Source organism: Oncorhynchus mykiss, chromosome 8 (genome assembly GCF_057628025.1).
Source record: "Oncorhynchus mykiss isolate SJ-2025 chromosome 8, ASM5762802v1, whole genome shotgun sequence".
Taxonomy (NCBI): domain Eukaryota; kingdom Metazoa; phylum Chordata; class Actinopteri; order Salmoniformes; family Salmonidae; genus Oncorhynchus; species Oncorhynchus mykiss.
This window is the reverse complement of record NC_143029.1, coordinates 20,179,717-20,201,356: the sequence shown is the minus strand read 5'-3', so window position 1 is coordinate 20,201,356 and position 21,640 is coordinate 20,179,717. Positions and strand designations below refer to the sequence as shown.

The window sequence follows — 21,640 nt, the reverse complement described above, 5'->3', positions numbered from 1 at the left end:
CCTTACTTACAGCCACGTTGACTCCACAAACAAGACAAACAGGTTTGTCTTTTACATATGTAAACAGATATTCTGCCTCCCACTTGTCCAGAAAGCTCCTGTTTTCTGCCTTTCTTTTCGCCATTTTTGGGAAGGGTTAGCTCGCTGACAGTTGTAGCGTCTATGTTGCTATGACTACTGTCACAGAGGAGAGAGCGTTTCTGGGTCCTGTCCTGATTGGCGCGCGAAAACAGCAGAGCATTATGGGATTCGTAGTATTAGTGGTGAATGCGCTGTATAATACCGGCGGGCCAGCTCTAGTAGTAATTTGGTATTGTCTCGCGGGCCAAATATAATTACCCCGCGGGCCAAATTTGGCCCACGGGCCAGAGTTTGACACCCATGGTCTAGGGTGTCGGGCAAGGTGGAGGTGATATGGTCCTTGACTAGCCTCTCAAAGCATTTCATGATGACAGAGGTGAGTGCTACGGGGCGAAAGTCATTTAGTTCAGTTACCTTAGCTTGCTTGGGTACAGGAAGAATGGTAGACATATTGAAGCAAGTGGGGACAACAGACTGGGATAGGGAGATGTTGAATATGTCTATTAACACTCCAGCCAGCTGGTCTGCGCATGCATTTAGTATGCGGCTTGGCTTGCCGTCCAGGGCCAGCAGCCTTGAGATGGTTAACACGCTTAAAAGTACTGCTCACGTCAGCAACAGAGACCACATGCGTTTCGTGTCTGAGCTATGTTGGTTTATTCATATGTACAGTGGGGCAAAAAAGTATTTAGTCAGCCACCAATTGTGCAAGTTCTCCCACTTAAAAAGATGAGAGGCCTGTAATTTTCATCATAGGTACACTTCAATTATGACAGACAAAATTAGGGAACAAAATCCAGAAAAATCACATTGTAGGATTTTTTATGAATTTATTTGCAAATTATGGTGGAAGGAGGTTTTTCTTTTGGCTGTTTTGGGCTCTGAGCGCCGTACTCAGATTATGCTTTTTCTGTAAAGTTTTTTTAGAAATCTGACACAGCGGTTGCATTAAGGAGACGTTTATCTATAGTTCCATGTATAACACATGTATTTTCATCAACATTTATAATGAGTATTTATGTAAATTGATGTGGCTCTCTGCAAAATCCCTGCATGTTTTGGAACTACTGAACATAACACGCCAATGTAAAAATGAGATTTTTGGATATAAATATGAACTTTACCGAACAAAACATATATGTATTGTGTAACATGATGTCCTATGAGTGTCATCTGGTGAAGATCATCAAAGGTTAGTGATGAATTTTATCTCTATTTGTGCTTTTTGTGACTCCTCTCTTTGGCTGTAAAAATGGCTGAGTTTTTCTGTGACTTGGTGGTGACCTAACATAATCGTTTGTGGATCTTTAGCTGTAAAGCATTTTTGAAATCAGACACTGTGGCTGGATTAACGAGAATTTTATCTTTAAAGTGGTGCCTAATACTTGTATGTTTGAGAAATTTGATTTATGAGATTTCTGATGATCTGTATTTGGCGCCCTACAATTTCATTGGCTGTTGGTGAGGGGTTCCGCTAGCGGACGTTAACAAATATTTCATCTTAGAGTTGTACTTTGAGGTGATTTAGAAGACTGGAGCAGAGACACAATGATCAAACAACAGTTGTCAGATGTTGTTCATGTAATAACAAATACTAGAAAATAAAAGATTGTGTTGAACCATGCAACAATTAAAGGTCTTTACTTTCACTGCATGAAAATAGAACAAGTAAATTATGTTTCCATTCTTAGGCTGATTATTCTAACAAGGTGACAGGAGAAAAAAATAGCACCGTGTGACAGGATGTCAAAATTATTTGAAATTAGCTAAATAACCGATGTATAATATTCTGTTACTAAAGACTTCAACAAATCCAAAGTGGGTTTAGTGTACACTGAAAGTACAACTTGAGACAGCAATAACACCTGGGACACAAGTAGACAAGGCAGACTTAGTGTACTTCTCATTGTATTTATTTGTGAATCAATACAGGTGGAATAAAGGTTTCATCATTATTACACTGCAAAAATGGCAAGCTCTTTTCCCATTTACATTGCATTGCATAATTCTATACACAGCAGTCTCACTCACCGGTGTGACAATAAAGAAAAAGCATTATTAAATCAATAAAAGCAAAACATTTTCTCTTTAGGCTTCAGTAAAGCCCATTGAAAATAGAAATAGCATATTACAGTCAACTTTTTTCAAGGGCACTAAGTATGCTCTTTGAGATGATCAGCAATGTATCCATTCAATTATATTTAGTGATTGCTTTAAATGCAAGTTCTCAGTGCATTCGGAAAGTATTCATACCCCTTGACCGTTTCTACATTTTGTTACGTTACAGCCTTTTTCTATAATGGATTAGATAGTTTTTTCCCCTTAATCAAAAAAAAAATCCAAGATGGCACAACAGTAAGATGTGTTTGTTTTCATCCCATGTAAATATGGTATTTTTCAGTTTTTTTTGTATATATTTCAATCTCTTTTGTCCATTTTCAAAATAAATACATTCCTGCAACCCGCCTCACCCAATGTAGTACGGATCAGCTATTTTTTTTAGACCTTATAACTAGAACCGCCATCACAGGCTAGCCAGCTAATTAGCGACTAGCTATTTAGTCATTGTTAGCCTCTGCTAGCGGTCTTTACCTCTAGCTCGGACTCCTGCCGTTTTAGCCTGGATAGCCCGGATAATACCTGCCAGTCTGCACAGCGTGATACCAGCCCTGATCATATCGGACTGCTCTTTTCAACTACATCACCAGATTCCTGCCGCAAGCTCTGGAGCTATTGTTGCTAACACCCTTGTCCAGAAGCATGCGCCAGTTATCCCCGAGCTAGGCCTGTCTCCCAGCTAGCAAACTAAGTACACCAACTACAACACTTCTCTTGCCAATTGGCCTGGACCCTTTGTCGACACGGAGCCGAAGCTTCTACTGCTAAAAATCCACCTTTCCAGAAACAAGTCTCTCACCGTTGCCGCTTCAGCCCCAGCTGTGCCTGGACTATCAACAGCCCTGCACCCCCCACAGTAACTTGCCAAAGCCTCCCTATTTCCCCTTAAGCCAAATCCAGATAGCTGATGTTCTGAAAGAATTGCAAAATCTGGACCCCCTACAACTCAGCTGGGCTAGACAATCTGGACAACCCCTATTACTAGCCTGTTCAAACTCTTTCGTATCGTCTGAGATCCCCAAAGATTGGAAAGCTGCCGCGGTCATCCCCCTCTTCAAAGGGGGAGCCACTCTAGACCCAAACTGTTACAGACCTATATATATTCTACTCTGCCTTTCTAAGGTCTTCGAAAGCCAAGTTAACAAACAGATCACCAACCATTTAGAATCCCACCGTACCTCCGCTATACAATCTGGTTTCCGAGCTGGTCATGGGTGCACCTCAGCCACACTCAAGGTACTAAACGATATCATAACCGCCTTCGATAAAAGACTACTGTGCAGCCGTATTCATCGACCTGGCCAAGGCTTTCGACACTGTAAATCACCACATTCTCATCGGCAGACTCAACAGCCTTGGTTTCTCAAATGACTGCCTCGCCTGGTTCACCAACTACTTCTCAGACAGAGTTCAGTATGTCAAATCTGAAGGCCTGTTGTCCAGACCTCTGGCAGTCTCTATGGGGGTGCCACAGGGTTAAATTCTCGGGCCGGGGCCTCCCGGGTGGCGCGGTGGTTAAGGGCGCTGTACTGCAGCGCCAGCTGTGCCACCAGAGACTCTGCGCTCGTACCCAGGCTCTGTCGTAACTGGCCGCAAACGGGAGGTCGGTGGGGCGACGCACAATTGGCCTAGCGTTGCCTGGGTAAGGGATTGGGATATCCTTGTTTCATCGCGCACCAGCGACTCCTGTGGCGGGCCGGGCGCAGTGCACGCTAACCAAGGTTGCCAGGTGCAAGGTGTTTCCTCCGACATATTGGTGCGGCTGGCTTCCGGGTTGGATGCGCGCTGTGTTAAGAAGCAGTTCGGCTCGGTTGGGTTGTGTATCGGAGGACGCATGACTTTCAACCTTCGTCTCTCCCGAGCCCGTACGGGAGTTGTAGCGATGAGACAAGATAGTAGCTACTAAACAATTGGATACCACGAAATTGGGGAGAAAACGGGGTAAAATAAAATAAAAAAACGTTATTCTCGGGCCTACTCTTTTCTCTGTGTACATCAATGATGTCGCTCTTGCTGCTGGTGATTGTCTGATCCACCTCTACGCAAATGACACCATTCTGTATACTTCTGGCACTTCTTTGAATACTGTGTTAACTAACTTCCAGACAAGCTTCAATGCTATACAACTCTCCTTCCGTGGCCTCCAACTGCTCTTAAACGCAAGTAAAACTATATGCATGCTCTTCAACCGATCGCTGGCCGCACCCGCCCGCCCGTCCAGCATCACTACAGTTCTGACTTAGAATATGTGGACAACTACAAATACCTAGGTGTCTGGTTAGACTGTAAACTCTCCTTCCAGACTCACATTAAGCATCTCCAATCCAAAATGAAATCTAGAATCGGTTTCCTATTTCGCGACAAAGCATCCTTCTCTCATGCTGCCAAACATACCCTCGTAAAACTGACTATCCTACCGGTCATTTACAAATTAGCCTCCAACACTCTACTCAGCAAATTGGATGCAGTCTATCACAGTGACATCTGTTTTGTCACCAAAGCCCCATATACTACCCACCACTGTGACCTGTATGCTCTCGTTGGCTGGCTCTCGCTTCATATTCTTTGCCAAACCCACTGGCTCAAGGTCATCTATAAGTCTTTGCTGGGTAAAGCCCTGCCTTATCTCAGCTCACTGGTCACCATAGCAGCACCCACCCATAGCACCTGCTCCAGCAGGTATATTTCACTGGTCACCCCCAGAGCCAATTCTTTCTTTGGCCGCATTTCCTTCCAGTTCTCTGCTGCCAATGACTGGAGGGAATTGCAAAAATCACTGAAGCTGGAGACTCATATCTCCCTCACTAACTTTAAGCATCAGCTGTCAGAGCAGCTCAAATATCATTGTACCTGTACATAGCCCATCTGTAAATAGCCCATCCAACTGCCTCATCCCCGTATTGTTATTTTTGTTGTTGTTGCTCCTTTGCACCCAAGTATCTCGACTTGCACATTCATCTTCTGCACACCTGTCACTCCAGTGTTAATTGATAAATTACTTCGCCACAACGGCCTATTTATTGCCTTACCTCCCTAATCTTACCTCATTTGCACACACTGTATATAGATGTTTTCTATTGTGTTATTGACTGTACATTTGTTTATTCCATGTGTAACTCTGTGTTGTTGTTTGTGTCGCACTGCTTTGCTTTATCCTGGCCAGGTCGCAGTTGTACATGAGAAATTGTTCTCAACTGGCCTACCTGGTTAAAACCTGTTTGGGATAGGGGGCAGCATTTTCACGTTCTGATGAAAAGTATGCCCAGAGTAAACTGCCTGCTACTCAGGCCCAGAAGCTAAGATATACATATTATTAGTATATTTGGATAGGGAACACTCTGAAGTTTCTAAAACTGTTTGAATGATGTCTGTGAGTATAACAGAACTCATATAGCAGGCAAAAACTTGAGAAAAATCCAACCAGGAAGTGGGAAATCTGAGGTTAGTAGTCTTTCAACTCATTGCCTATCGAATATACAGTGTCTATGGGGTCATATTGCACTTCATAAGGCTTCCACTAGATGTCAGCAGTCTTTAGAACCTTGTTTGAGGTTTCTACTGTGAAGGCGGAGAGAATGAGAGCTGATTGAGACAAAGGACAAAGGAATTCTCCAGTTGAAACATTATTGAAGATTTATGTTAAAAACATCCTAAAGATTGATTCTATACATCGTTTGAAATGTTTCTACGAACTGTAATATAACTTTTTGAACTTTTCGTCTGAACTTCCGCCTGGACTTGCCCGCGCCTCGTGAGTTTGTATTTGTGAACTAAACGTGCTAACAAAAAGAGGTATTTGGACATAAATGATGGACTTTATCGAACAAAACAAACATTTGTTGTGCAACTGGGATTCTTGGGAGTGCATTCTGATGAAGACCATCAAAGGTAAGTGAATATTTATAACACTATTTCTGACTTTTACTGACTCCACAACATGGTGGGTATCTGTATGGCTTGTTTTTGTGTCCCAGCGCTGGACTCAGATTATTGCATGGTTTTCTTTTTCCATAAAGCTTTTTTGAAATCTTATACAGCGGTTGCATTAAGGAGAAGTTTATCTAAAGTTCCATGCATAACACTTGTATCTTTTATCAAAGTTTATGATGAGTATTTCTGTAAATTGATGTGGCTCTCTGCAAATTCGCCAGATGTTTTCGAGGCACAACATTACTGAACATAATGTGCCAATGTAAACTGAGATTTTTGGATATAAATATGAACTTTATCGAACAAAACATACATGTATTGTGTAACATGAAGTTCTACGAGTGCCATCTGATGAAGATCATCAAAGGTTAGTGATCTCTATTTCTGCTTTTTGTGACTCCTTTCTTTGGCTGGAAAATGGCTGTATGTGTTTTTGTGACTAGGCTCTGACCTAACATAACATGATATGGTGTGCTTTCGCTGTAAAGCCTTTTTGAAATCGGACACGATGGGTAGATTAACAAAAAAGTTCAGCTTTAATTTGTTGTATTGAACACGTGAATGTATGAAAGTTAAATATTTCGAAAAAATATTTTTGAATTTTGCGCTCTACCTTTTCAGCGGATGATGTCAGAGGATGTTGCCCTAATAAGTTTTAAGTAAAGTTGAAAAAAAAATCTACAATACCCCACAATGACAAAGCAAAAACATGTTTTTAGACATTTTTGCCAATTTATAATAAAACAACAAGTCAAATATAACATTTACATAAGTATTCAGACCCTTTACTCTGTACTTTGTTAAAGCACCTTTGGCAGTGATTACAGCCAGTCTTATTGGGTATAACGCTATAAGCTTGGCACACCTGTATTTGGGAAGTTTCTCACATTCTTCTCTGCAGATCCTCTCAAGCGCTGTCAGATTGGATGGGGAGCGTCACTGCATAGCTATTTTCAGGTCTCGGGTTCAAGTCCGGGCTCTGGCAGGGCCACTCAAGGACATTCAGAGACTTGTCCCGAAGCCACTCCTGCGTTGTCTTGGCTGTGTGCTTAGGATTGTTGTCCTGTTGGAAGGTGAACATTCGCCCCAGTCTGAGGTCCTGAGCACTCTGGAGCAGGTTTTCATCAAGGATCTCTCTGTACTTTGCTCTTTTCATCTTTCCCTCGATCCTGACTAGCCTCCCATTCCCTGACGCTGAAAAACATCCCCACAGCATGATGCTGCCACCACCATGCATCACCGTAGGGATGGTGCCAGGTTCCTGCAGAATGTGATTCTTGGCATTCAGGCCAAAGAGTTCAATCTTAGTTTCATCAGACCAGAGAAGCTTGCTTCTCATTGTCTGAGTGTCCTTTAGGTGCCTTCTGGCAATCTCCAAGCGGGCTGTCATGTACCTTTTACTGAGAAGTGGCTTCCGTTTGGCCACTCTACCATAAAGGCCTGATTGGTGGAGTGCTGCAGAGATGGTTGTCTTTCTGGGAGGTCCTCGCATCTCCACAGAGGAACTCTGGAGCTCTGTCAGAGTGACCATCGGTTTCTTGGTCACATCCCTGACCAAGGCACTTCTCCCCGTTTGCTCAGTTTGGCCAGGCGACCAGCTCTAGGAAGAGTCTTAGTGGTTCCAAACTTCTTCCATTTAAGAATGATGGAGGCCACTGTGTTCTTGGGGAACTTCAATTTTGCATAAATGTTTTGGTAACCTTCCCCATATCTGTGCCTAGACACAATTCCTTCTACCTCATGGCTTGTTTTTTTGCTCTGACATGCACTGTCAACTGTGGGACCTTATATGGACAGATGTGTGCCTTTCCATATCATGTCCAATCAATTGAATTTACCACAGGTGGACTCAAATCAAGTTGTAGAAACATCTCAAGGATGATCAATGGAAACAGGATGCACCTGAGCTCAATGTTGAGTCTCATAGTAAAGGGTCTGAATACTTATGTAAATAAGGTATCTGTTTTCTTTTTTTTTTTAAACATTTGCAAACATTTGTAAAAACCTGTTTTCAATTTGTCATTATGGGGTATTGTGTGTAGATTGACGAGGAGTCTACACTCAATCATACATTTTAGATTAAGGCTGTAACGTAACATAATGTGGAAAAAGTCAAGGGGTCTGAATACCACCCGAATGCACTGTAAATAAACAAGTGAACAACAGTCCACGTAAAGAAATACAATTGTCTATATGGACTTTTAGATTTAATTCATTCAACCAAACCCCTTCCCTGGGGTTAGTACCTTGAAGTAAACAGACACTTGTCACTGCTTCATAGGTCCTGAACAGTACTGATGAGGAGATGACTGTACAATACACAGGAGAAACCAGACCAGGGTGACCCATGTTGGTCTTTATACAGGTACTGTATATGGCTATCCATAAAGCATAATAGGTTGGTGCATTTACCAAAAGGGAAATTAAATGCAGGGCCTGATGTCTTGTTTTACAGTATGGTTCCTGTTGGTTTGGTGAATTAATAAAAATCCCTCTCTCCTCTCAGTTATACAGCCTTGTCCTCCAGCATCACCACCCCAGCAGCCAGACAGAAGTAACAAGGATTTTTTTTAAAGCATGAGGACTTTCTAATGAATGTATTAATTTCTCTGTGCCACTCACCTGGGGAATCACTGAGCTTCCATTCTCAGTTAGAATCTCTCTGATCTGCATGACATCAGCATCCCAGAGAGACCGGAACAGCTAAAGCCCTGTGCAGATGGGACTTTCTACATGATGAAAATGTCAGAGTTGCTGATTGTGATGCACTAAAGGAAATCTGACGCATTTGCACTACATTTCCAGTTTTAGTTTTTAGGTAGAACGAGCATACTCGTTGCACCACCCCAACACTAATATAAAAAGAGCCTATACTGTACAATAATATTACACATAATAGAGCTGATGATTGAAAATGACATTTCTCCAATGAGTCAATCACATTGGATATTCGCAGTACGCAATATGGCTGTCTTAAAAAAAATAACTTGTGCAATTCACATGTGCATTCAGTTTGCTTCCTCTGAGAAGAAGAATGGTTCTTTGTGCTTCACATCCTTATCTGTAGACTTCCTTCTCCTGGCTCTGCTCTGCTCAGGGTAAAAATAGTGGCCTCCGACTTTCGTTAGAGCTCATTACATGCCGATTCCTCTGCCGTCTTGAACATCAAGATTGAGTTGTAGATTTTTATGGCTGGACCCAGCTTGATGCTCATGATCCTCACTAGGTCAACCTGAGTCAACAGAAGGAAGGCTTCACCATCTATTTGCTGGACAAAAACATATGAGGGAGGGAAGAGTTAGAGAAGTCTCACGTTTGAAAATGTCCACCATCAAAGTGCTTTCCTAATGAACCTTTTTGCCCAAGGAATATGTTTCACTTTCAACCTCCAAAATCATTGTTCATACTTCCCGCAGCCATTGGATAGGCACATAATTTACTTTTACTTGCCCACTGTAACATATGATTAGCCTAGGGTACTCAATCTAGTAGGCCGCTATAGTTTTATAATGGGCTGCAAAATAGTGGTTTTGTGCCGAATTTGGAGAGCAGTTTGACATGGGACATACACACGCATAGTCCCCAGTCTCCAGGATCCCAAGATAATGTGTTTTATTGGGTGTGCTCATGTAGCCAACTAGCGTATAGCCGCTAGAAGGATAGTTGCCATAAGGGCGAAATACTACTGTTAGTAAAGCACCATGGATAAGGTCATTCATTGTTATGTAAAAACATTTTTGCAAAATGTTCGCCTAGGGTACGCAGCAGAACGTTGTAGCGAATCCGAAGCGCAGACTGACTTTTTTGTTTGTGCTCATAACACTCCATGGTCGTTAGAAGACTGTACACCTATAGTATGAAATTGACAGGGGGAAGCTTGGTGTGTGTGTGTGTGTGTGTGCGAGCTAATAGATCATGTGCAGTGACGCCTGTTTGAATGAGTGTATTAGAGCATTAGATTGATGGCCATTAGTTTGTTTTGCCCCTAGTTTGTACCGCCCACACACACACACACCTGCATACACACACAACCCGCCCGTCTCTGTATGTAACAACGGTTCCTCCTTCTGAAAATAATCTGTGGCACAACCTTTTCCATGTCCTAATACTTATAATAATATGGTAATTATGTGCTTCTTACTAAAGCCAATTCTAAAGTATAGTTTCACCAGGTCATCTACAGTAACTAAGACATTTCAATGGTGGCGTGCACAGCATTAAGGAGCCAGGGAGACATGCACTTAAACAAATCCCCTACGTTAATCTTGAAATATAACAGACTTTATTCTAAAAATGTTTACTTTATTTGTAAAATATTTGCACCTTATTCATGAAATATTGGCACTTTTTTTAATGCAAAAAAATAATAATTCAAATACCATCACTGTTTATTTGAGTAATATTGTGATGCTCCAAATTGAATACATTTCAACTCTATATCTGACATGGTACAGGTGTCTTCTTTTTTTAAGCTAACCGTGTGTGTGAGGTGTGTACTTTTGTTTCAAAGTAGATTTATTTAGGACTACCAAGAAACACTCTGTGTGACCCTGATTTAGCCCACTGCAGTAAAAGTTTCAACTCTGAGGCAGACACAGATGTGGAGACCACAGAGCGATAATGTGGAGGTAATGCATCTGATGAAACCAAAATGGGATCTTTATAATCCCACAAGCAGACAGTAAATGGGAAGTCCTTTTCCCAGAAGTGTGTGTGTGTGTGTGTGTGTGTGTGTGTGTATCAGTGGTCAGTGAGCTAAAAGCTGTAGTGTACTGAAACTGTACCTCATCTCTGAAAGTGTGCACGTGTTCGTTACAGCCTGGAAGACCTTGGATGAACTCAATCACCTGTAACACATTGAACATCATGGTTAGTACAGTTATCCAAATTACCCAGACAGTTATTTAGACTGCACAAAACAATGTAAGTTATCCAGTACCTCCTCCACTGTCCACACAGCCACTTTGCTTGAAGTGATGCCAGCCACGGTGGGTAGCAGCTTGCTGTGCTGGTCCCAGCAGAAAGGAGTGCTGCTGGGGGATGGCGAGGTGCATGGCATGAACACTGACTGGTGAAGGGCTTCCTGTAGTGTCAGCTCTACTGTATGGAAGAGAAGAAAATAAACATACAAAACCTTGAATGAATTAACTTAATTTTAAACAACAAGGGATTTGTTGCTGTGGCTACCTGTAGATGAACTGCTTGATATTAAATCAGCAAGTGATCAGATGGAAGTATCTAGAAATGCTAGAAGAAACAGAACGCAGATGCTTGACGCTCACTCCTAACCATATTAGGAACCAGGGGCAACCAGTCTAATCAGATAGTGAGTTAATGCTGACTGTTACTTTGCTCCAGGCATAAACACATCTTTGAGCATCTTCCAAATATTATTTCCTAAAATGTATAATTTGTAGTGACAATTCAAGTGAAGCAAAATATTTAGATGTTTTGAGAGTAATTCTAAAGTTTGATGGAACATAAAGATAAATGTTGCCCCGGGAGGAACTAATCTACTGTAGCAAGAGAGGGAGGACCACTTAGAAAGGTTTCAGCCAATAGCAAAGGCCACAGTCACAAACGGATGGGTCATAACTCTTTAGTACAAATTGAATGACAGTTGTGACACAGCAACTTCATGTTATTTTACTTTGGTGGATGGAGAAAACTAACAACAAAGCACTCAAGGACATTATTATTCATGTTTCAGGGAAATGGGAAGTATTTTTTGGAAGAGTCTTCTCTCACCATTCTGCTGAGTAAATACCTTTGGGGCATGTGGTGTTATATATGAAAATTCATGTTAGAGAATGACCACTACTCATTAAATCTATAATATACAGCGGGGTCCGAAATTAAAATGTAATTAAATGATATTGTATGCTCCAAAAAATTGGGAATTATTTTGTATTTTATTTTATATTAATACAATTGCTCAGATAAAGAGATTCTGTATAACAAGTAATACTATTTTCTCAAAAAGGTAGGGCTCAAAATTATTGACACCCCTGTTTTCAATACTTCACCTTGCGAGGATAACGACACTGAGCCTTTTTCTAAAAATTTTTATGAGTTGGAGAACACATTGGAAAGGATCCTTTAGCAGTGGCGGCTCACCCATTGAGGCATTAGGGACGGCACCCCACTTGTGATAAAAAAAACTTAACAAATATATTATATAATTCATGGATTATATTTTAAAATGCTGATAAAAGTCTGGTAAACATTTACATTTTCCGGTTTCAAAATGATATTGTTTAAAACAAGCTGTTCAGTTACCTACTAGTCAGCCTCTCAGTAGTGCTGAGTGATTAGTGCTTTTTGAGTGCTTTTTGATTTGATTATTTTTTAAATAATCAGGTTTTAGATTTTTTAATACATTAAATGCATTATGAACTATTTAATGGAAATTCCAAACCCCAAAATAGTGAGAATTCAATTTCCAAAACATTGAACATTTTGCAATGTCTCTGTCAGGTCCACATTGGGTAAATAGAAAAACAGGAAATTATTATGAAATACTAAAATATTTCAGTTGTGTATATTATTATTCGTTTTTTATTTAATAACTGAATTATTTTTAATTTGTTAAAGTCATCATCGCATCTCTGCTCATGCAGTAGCAGTCTGCCAGCTAAACCTAATGTTATCTATGTGCTCCCCATACTGTACTGTCTTTAGTCATCCTATTTAGCTAGCCTGCCTAAGTACTGTAGCCTACATACAGTATGCTACAGCGCTGTCTGATTAAATAATTGTACTCGTTTTTCAAAGTAGATAAGGCATACTTTCACAAATTGTCTCTGTCCCTCTCGTTGTGTTCTGTACATTCATCTATCGTTGTCACACCCTGGTCAAAGTATTTTGTGTTTATCTTTATTTATTTGGTCAGGCCAGGGTGTGGCATGGGTTTTTGTATGTGGTGTGTTTGTATGGGGATTGTAGCTAGTGGGGTGTTCTAGCTAAGTCTATGGCTGTCTGAAGTGGTTCTCAATCAGAGGCAGGTGTTTATCGTTGTCTCTGATTGGGAACCATATTTAGGCAGCCATATTCTTTGAGTTTGTGGTGGGTGATTGTCCTTAGTGTCCTTACTCTGTGTTAGTTTACACTAGTATAGGCTGTTTCGGTTTTCGTTACGTTTCTTGTTTTGGTAGTGTTTGTATTTAGATTCGTGTTTCGTTTGTTTAATAAACATGGATCGCAATCTACACGCTGCATTTTGGTCCGACTCTCCTTCTCATAAAGAAAACCGTTACAGAATCACCCACCACAAAGGGACCAAGCAGCGTGTCAACAGGCAAGAACAGCCCAAAGTGGAGTACAATATGGACTATACTTCTTGGGAGGAGATAGACAGGTGGGCGGTCGACCCAGGGAGAGTGCCGGAGCCCGCCTGGGATTCGATGGAGCAGTGCGCGGAGGGATATAGGAGAATGGAGTTTGCGAAGCAAGCAAGGCGGCGCGGACGGAGGCCCCATAGTCAGCCCCAAAAATTTCTTGGGGGGGGGCTCAGGGAGAGTGTGGCAGAGTCAGGAGCCAGACCTGAGCCAACTCTCCCTGTTTATCGTGAGGAGCCAAGGAGGAGACCAGAGCCGGTGTTGGAGGTGAGCGAAACAGAGACTGTGAAGGAGTTAATGGGGAAATTGGAGGAAAGAGAAATGAGGGAGTTGCTGTGTTGGTGTTTTAAACATGGAATTCGCCCGACGGAGCGTGTCGGGGATTTGATGGCACCTGGGTCAGCGCTCCATACTCGTCCTGAGGTGCGTGTTAGTCGGCTGGTGAAGATGGTGCCAGTCTCACGTATCAGGCCTCCTGTACACCTCCCTAGCCTTGCACGTCCTGTGCCAGCACCGCTCTCAAGATCTCCAGTACGCCTTCACGGTCTAACCCATCCTGTGCCACCTCCACACCCCAGCCCTCCGGTAGCAGCTCCCCGCACCAGGCTTCCTGTGCGTGTCCTCGGCCCAGTACCACCAGTGCCAGCACCACGCATCAGGCCTACAGTGCGCCTCGCCTCTCCAGCGCTGTCGGAGCCCTCCTCCTCTCCAGCGCTGTCGGAGTCTCCCGCCTGTTTAGCGCTGTTAGAGCCTTCCTTCTCTACAGCGCTGCCGGAGTCTCCCGCCTGTTCAGAACTGCCAGTTTGCAAAGAGCTGCCAGTTTGCAAAGAGCTGCCAGTTAGCATAGAGCTGCCAGTTAGCATAGAGCTGCCAGTTAGCATAGAGCTGCCAGTTAGCATAGAGCTGCCAGTTAGCATAGAGCTGCCAGTTAGCATAGAGCTGCCAGTCTGCAAGGAGCTGCCAGTCTGCAAGGAGCTGCCTGTCTGCAAGGAGCTGCCAGAGCTGCCTGTCTGCAAGGAGCTGCCAGAGCTGCCTGTCTGCAGGATGCCGCCAGAGCTGCCAGTCTGCAAGGAGCCGCCAGAGCTGCCAGTTAGCATGGAGCAGCCAGGGCCGCCAGTTAGCATGGAGCAGCCAGGGCCGCCAGTCAGCATGGAGCAGCCAGGGCCGCCAGTCAGCATGGAGCAGCCAGGGCCGCCAGTCAGCATGGAGCAGCCAGTCAGCATGGAGCAGCCAGTCAGCATGGAGCAGCCAGAGCAGCCAGTCAGCATGGAGCAGCCAGAGCTGCCAGTCAGCATGGAGCAGCCAGTCAGCATGGAGCAGCCAGAGCTGCCAGTCAGCATGGAGCAGCCAGTCAGCATGGAGCAGCCAGAGCTGCCAGTCAGCATGGAGCAGCCAGTTAGCATGGAGCAGCCAGAGCTGCCAGTCATCATGGAGCAGCCAGTCAGCATGGAGCAGCCAGAGCTGCCAGTCGACCAGACTCTCCCAGATCTGCCAGTCGACCAGACTCTTCCAGATCTGCCAGTCGACCAGACTCTTCCAGATCTGCCAGTCGACCAGACTCTTCCAGATCTGCCAGTCGACCAGACTCTCCCAGATCTGCCAGTCGACCAGACTCTCCCAGATCTGCCAGTCGACCAGACTCTCCCAGATCTGCCAGTCGACCAGACTCTCCCAGATCTGCCAGTCGACCAGACTCTCCCAGATCTGCCAGTCGACCAGACTCTTCCAGATCTGCCAGTCGACCAGACTCTTCCAGATCTGCCAGTCGACCAGACTCTTCCAGATCTGCCAGTCGACCAGACTCTTCCAGATCTGCCAGTCGACCAGACTCTTCCAGATCTGCCAGTCGACCAGGATCTGCCAGTCAGCCAGGATCTGCCAGTCAGCCAGGATCTGCCGAAACCGCCAGCCAGCCAGGATATGGTAGATTCGTCAACCTGCCTGAGCTTCCTCTCACTCCTGAGCTTCCTCTCACTCCTGAGCTTCCTCTCACTCCTGAGCTTCCTCTCACTCCTGAGCTTCCCCTCAGTCCCGAGCTGCCTCAGTCCCGAGCTGCCCCTCAGTCCCGATCTGCTCCTCAGTCCAGTGGGGTTCTGGGTGAGGACTACTAGGCCATGGTCGGCGGCGAGGGTGGACTATCCAGGGACGCGAGGAGAAGGGACTAAGACATTGATTGAGTGGGGTCCACGTCCCGCGCCGGAGCCGCCACCATGGACAGACGCCCACCCGGACCCTCCCTATTGTTTTGAGGTGCGTTCGGGAGTCCGCACCTTAGGGGGGGGGTTCTGTCACACCCTGGTCAAAGTATTTTGTGTTTATCTTTATTTATTTGGTCAGGCCAGGGTGTGGCATGGGTTTTTGTATGTGGTGTGTTTGTATGGGGATTGTAGCTAGTGGGGTGTTCTAGCTAAGTCTATGGCTGTCTGAAGTGGTTCTCAATCAGAGGCAGGTGTTTATCGTTGTCTCTGATTGGGAACCATATTTAGGCAGCCATATTCTTTGAGTTTGTGGTGGGTGATTGTCCTTAGTGTCCTTAGTGTCCTTACTCTGTGTTAGTTTACACTAGTATAGGCTGTTTCGGTTTTCGTTACGTTTCTTGTTTTGGTAGTGTTTGTATTTAGATTCGTGTTTCGTTTGTTTAATAAACATGGATCGCAATCTACACGCTGCATTTTGGTCCGACTCTCCTTCTCATAAAGAAAACCGTTACAATCGTGCGGTCTGTGTGGAAATCTAACCTAACGTAGCAGGCGTAAAAGTGTATCATCCAGAGATCTACAGTACCAGTCAAAAGTTTGGACACACCTACTCATTCAAGGGTTTTTCTTTATTTTCACTATTTTCTACATTTCAGAATAACAGTGAAGACATCAAAACTATGAAACGACACATATGGAATCATGTAGTAACCAAAAAAGTGTTACAAAAATCCAAATATATTTTATACTTGAGATTCTTCAAAGTAGCCACCCTTTGCCTTGATGACAGCTTTGCACACTTTTGGAATTCTCTCAACCAGCTTCACCTGGAATGCTTTTCCAACAGTCTTGAAGGAATTCCCACATATGCTGAGCACTTGTTGGCTGATACAGGAATGAGTAGGAGTGTCCAAACTTTTGACTGGTACTGTATATATAATGACGAGATGCTCATGTCTCCGGGACCTAACAATGGGAGTCGTTGTCGAACTAGGTTGAATATTTGCTTAAATGAAAACTACAACTCTCTTAAGCCCAGCATCCCACAAAATTCTTGCCTTGATTTCAGTTGTAAATTATTTAAATTCTCTCCATCGAAATGCCGCATTGGGCTCACAAGAACCCCTGAACTAAATGGAATTCAAGAAATTGAACCAACATTGGTCAATTAGTTATTTAAACCCAGAGAAAATAAATGTTGGTTAATCGCTCAGCACTACCCCTCAGTGATTCTGACAGCAGCAACAGCTCCGCGTGCGCATAGGCCCGGTGAACATTGTTTGGATTGTTTTACCAGCCATTTGCTATGAGGGGGAACTGCCCCAATGAAATCGCAGGATTTCATAGCATAAATTATAACAGCACAAAGTAAATGTATCATCCTGGGGCACTCAAATGTGGACTCAGTCAAAACCTCTGGGTCTGCTCTAGTCTCCCTCCCAATGAGTCTCCTGCACCAGATGGCTTGAGATTAGATCTGCTCTATCAGGTACAGATGGCGCTAAAGCTAAAAATGAAATAAATAATCATAACAGTCACCGGAGTCTGGGACCTGATAAACCGGACATCTACATCTAACAAGAGTCGAAGGACAGAGATACACTAGCTCAAACCTTCGTGGATCTGGTAGGACAAAAAAGCATGACAGTGGCTGACCAATTCCCCCCATGGTATTCAGGTGACAGGGCGACATGTTTTGTGGACTTAAACAGCATAAAACTGGGTGTATCACAAAGCATGATCCAATTAATTAGCCAGCTATAATACATTTTTAGAAACATTGAGAAATAGTTTGGTAAATTTTGGGGTCAAATTAACCAGTTATCTACCTTTGATAAGCATCTAGCTAGCTATAACTAGCTAGTTAGCTCCCATTCCAAATTAAAGTCTTTCTAAACTAATATGTAACTAACTCAGAAATATTAAGTTGTTTCAGAATGAAACTAGCTAGCGCATCATGCTTTGTGACATGTTAGCTAGCTATCCCCATTTAGATAATGTATTTTCACTTATTGCATCTGCATGCTTGTTGAGTTCTCCCAGGTGCACCCGTTAGTTCGTGAGCTGGCCGCTCGTTCTAAATAGTATAATCTAATCTGTTCAAAACAGTGGCAGCATATGCAGCATTTGTCATTCGGTTTTTGACATGCAAAAGTGAAATGTATTTATGCTGTTGTTCAAATGCACAGATCGCTTCTATATCTTCTCAAAGAAACTATCAGTAGTTTGAAAACTTCGCATCATATGTTTGTCATGCTGCTTTGTTGACAACTCCAAACGACCCCGCGCCCCTGGTATTCAGCCAATCAGCGGCCACCACTGGATCTTAGACCATTCCTCCATACAGAATCCTTCCAAAGCCTTGATATCATTAGTCTGCGCTTATGGACTGCCCTATTCAATTTAAACCACAGGTTTTCAATGAGTTTCAAGTCCAGAGACTGAGATGGCCAATGCAAAATGATGTTTTTATGTCGAATGAACCATTTATTTGTGTAATTTGATGCGTGCTTGGAGTTATTTTCTTGCTGGAAGATCCACTTGCAGCCAGGTTTCAGCCTCCTTGCAGAGACAACCAGGTTTTTGGCTAAAATGTCCTAGTACTGGGTAAAGTTGATGATGCCTTAACCATAACAAGGGCCCTAGGACCAATGGAAGCAAAATAGCCCCATAACATCCACCACCATTTAGTAGGTAGGGGTAGGTATGTGGTATAGGGTTATTTTCTGCTCATGTATTCTAATTGAGACTGCAAACCCACAACTGGAGCGCGTAGTTCAGGAGCTCTATTTTCATGTCATCTGACCAAAGCACTGGTTCCAGTCCATGTGCCAATGCCGCTTACTAAACTCAAAACTACATATGTTGGATGACATGAAATACAGCTATTTGGCCACGCACACCAGGGGTGCGTTTGGCATCGAAATGAGAATGCTGCCTAAATTTGTTTTGTGTGTAAAAAAAAAGATTTTGAAAGAAGTAGTGCCCGTTGTGTGCACTGCCGGTAATAACATATACCACGGTATGGTACAGGAACGGTATGAAGGTATGAAAATCGGAACCGCCCAACCCTAACGAAAACAAATTCTGTCTGTCTTTGGTATTCAAATAATATTTGCTTCCAGCTTGCTAGCCTTTGATGAGTTCTGACTATAAACTTAAAATATTGTTAACTATCAGGTATTCTATTGAAATATGTCTTTGTCTGTTCAGCTGTTCGATCCTTTGGGTGAATAAACTTTGTTGGAGCTTTTATAGTGTCCGACAGTTTCTTACTCTGTTATTTAGAATCTAACACCTTTCTATCCCTTCAGAAGAGTGAGAACTCACAAAGACACAAAGGACCAGAGCCTTTGATGCTCTGACACAGGGACATCACACAAATAACCCTGAATCTAGAGACTGTACTGTAGAAGGAGTGAGTCATTCCTATTGCTTTAAGGTTTCGTATTGCTTAATGGTTATGTTCACACTACACTACAAGGACTGCTTTGGTATGCGGTGCAGTTTGGTTTCGTTTGGAGAGGATGTGAATGTTGGAATTTCACTCAATAAATGAACTGAAACCAAAGGAGCTAGGACAAGAAACAAGATATATTATATGTGCCAAAGACATGAACATTTACATAATTGCACTGTGTAAAACTGTTTTGACAGCTTGTGCCTAGCTCTGGCACGACAGAGTAAGGGGAGAGAAATCCCAAGAGGTGTACACATTCAGCATAGTAAAAGACAGAGGAAGTGATGTAATTCTTGATTAATCTACATTACTGATTCATACTGTGAAGGAAGGCACGGGGTAAGATGAGTGGGAGGCGATAGATCAGACTATATTGGGGAAACACTGTGCAGTGATGCTCTTGATATCCAGTGGGAAGAATATAATGTTATTTAGAGACAGTTGTCACGCCCTGACCTTAGAGATCCTTATTATTCTCTATGTTTGGTTAGGTCAGGGTGTGGGAAAATCTATGGGAAAATCTGTCTATCGTTGTCTCTGATTGGGGATCATACAGTGGGGAGAACAAGTATTTGATACACTGACGATTTTGCAGGTTTTCCTACTTACAAAGCATGTAGAGGTCTGTAATTTTTTATCATAGGTACACTTCAACTGTGAGAGACAGAATCTAAAACAAAAATCCAGAAAATCACATTGTATGAGTGGCTCTGTAAGAAGCATCTCAAGGTCCTGGATTGGCCTAACCAATCTCCAGACCTGAACCCAATAGGAAATCTTTGGAGGCAGCTGAAAGTTCTTATTGCCCAGAGACAGCCCCGAAACCTGAAGGATCTGGAGAAGGAGAAATCCCTGCTGCAGTGTGTGCAAACCTGGTCAAGAACTACAGGAAACATATGATCTCTGTAATTGCAAACAAAGGTTTCTGTACCAAATATTAAGTTCTGCTTTTCTGATGTATCAAATACTTATGTCATGCAATAAAATGCAAATGAATTACTTAAAAATCATACAATGTGATTTTCTGGATTCCGTCTCTCACAGTTGAAGTGTACCTATGATAAAAATTACAGACCTCTACATGCTTTGTAAGTAGGAAAACCTGCAAAATCGGCAGTGTATCAAATACTTGTTCTCCCCACTGTATATAAGTTGTCATTTTCCTTTTGGGTTTTGTGGGATCTTGTTTTCTGTATAGTTTATTTTGCCTTACAGAACTAACTGTGTGTGCTTTTGTTTTTGTCATTGTTATTTGGCTTTTGGTGTCATCAATAAAAAGAACGATGTACGCCTTCCACGCTGCACCTTGGTCCACTCTTCATGCTACAAACGAGAGCCGTAACACCAGTTCAATACCTTTGGTTTCAATTATGCATGGCACCTCACTCTTCATCTCCTCGTCCTCCACCAGCTCCTCTACCTTCTTCTGCTTGCAAGGCCGCCCAACCCTGGAAGAGAGAAGGGGGTCAATAGAGACACACAAACAGGGCAGTCTTGCAGGAACTGGGATCACACAATTTGGAAAAACATTTTTAATGACATACTGAGTTATTACTTAAATATCACAGTACATTCCAATATGTTCTAATACCTTCACTACTCCTGGGGTGAAAATGTAATGTAGATTGTAATCACTCCCAAATCCCAAAAATTGTTCGGTCAAACTCAATCAACATGCTGCTCTGATGAGTCTTGATAATTCATAAATAACAGAGTAATGACTTGAGCTTCTCTCTAAATTAAACTTAGCGAACACCTTCGGTCCCCTCTCTTTTCCATGTCTTCAGAATTTGTTTTGTGCATTGGACTGAAAGCAGGTTCCAACTCCTGAATAAAACACAGAGATAAAACTTGGTGCCAGTCCCTGGACAACCAATTTCTCTGTGCAAATAACATTACTCAACATTTTAACAATCAACATTTTTTTAATGAACATTTTAAGAATAAAGTGAAGTTTTTGGTGAATTTCATGTTAGCCTATACAAATCAAGCTGCCCACATATGGCCAACAGCTGGAAGCTGATGTAGAGAGGCTTGGTAACTAGAGCAATCTTTAATTCTACTACTGTGACTCTGCGGCTCTCTGTGTGGCTTTCTGTGTGAAAATAGATAGGTGCTGATCTTAGCCCATGAACATTAAACTCTCAAGTCCATAAAAAAGAACTTAAAGAAATAACCTCAATTGTGTATCGGTCACTTGAAGGAGGATGTGTACACTCATCGGACAGTTTTTTAGGTACACCACCCCGTTCATGAAAATGGATCACTCCTACAGACAGTGAGTCATGTGGCCGTGGCTTGCTATATAAAGCAGGCTTTGAAGCATTCAGTTACTGTTCGATTGAATGTTGGAATGGGCAAAATTGGTGACCTAAACAACTTTGATCATGGTATGATCGTTGGCTCCAGGCACACCGGATCCAATTTCTCAGGAAGGTTCGCCCTCCTGGGCTTTTCAAGCACAATAGTGTATAGGGCTGTCCCAGACAAAAAAAAGTTTTAAATCTTGGTCTGTT

At 42.9% G+C, this 21,640-nt stretch overlaps 1 protein-coding gene across 2 annotated transcripts in view; it reads right to left on the bottom strand.

The window, feature by feature from the left end:
* Window positions 1-8,092: 8,092 nt before the first annotated feature.
* Window positions 8,093-21,640, bottom strand: part of LOC110529552 (lethal(3)malignant brain tumor-like protein 3) — a 42,424-nt gene continuing 28,876 nt past the window's right edge. Inside the window, exons 19-22 of one of the 2 annotated variants that reach the window (XM_021611811.3) lie at window positions 20,481-20,572; window positions 11,069-11,229; window positions 10,914-10,976; window positions 8,093-9,397 (exon numbers count right to left, since the gene is read on the bottom strand). In XM_021611811.3, the coding sequence (XP_021467486.3) occupies window positions 9,254-9,397; window positions 10,914-10,976; window positions 11,069-11,229; window positions 20,481-20,572 (460 nt within the window). In that variant the 3' untranslated portion in view covers window positions 8,093-9,253. The remainder of the gene's footprint in view (window positions 9,398-10,913; window positions 10,977-11,068; window positions 11,230-20,480; window positions 20,573-21,640) is intronic. The other variant, XM_021611812.3, reaches the window with a different exon arrangement.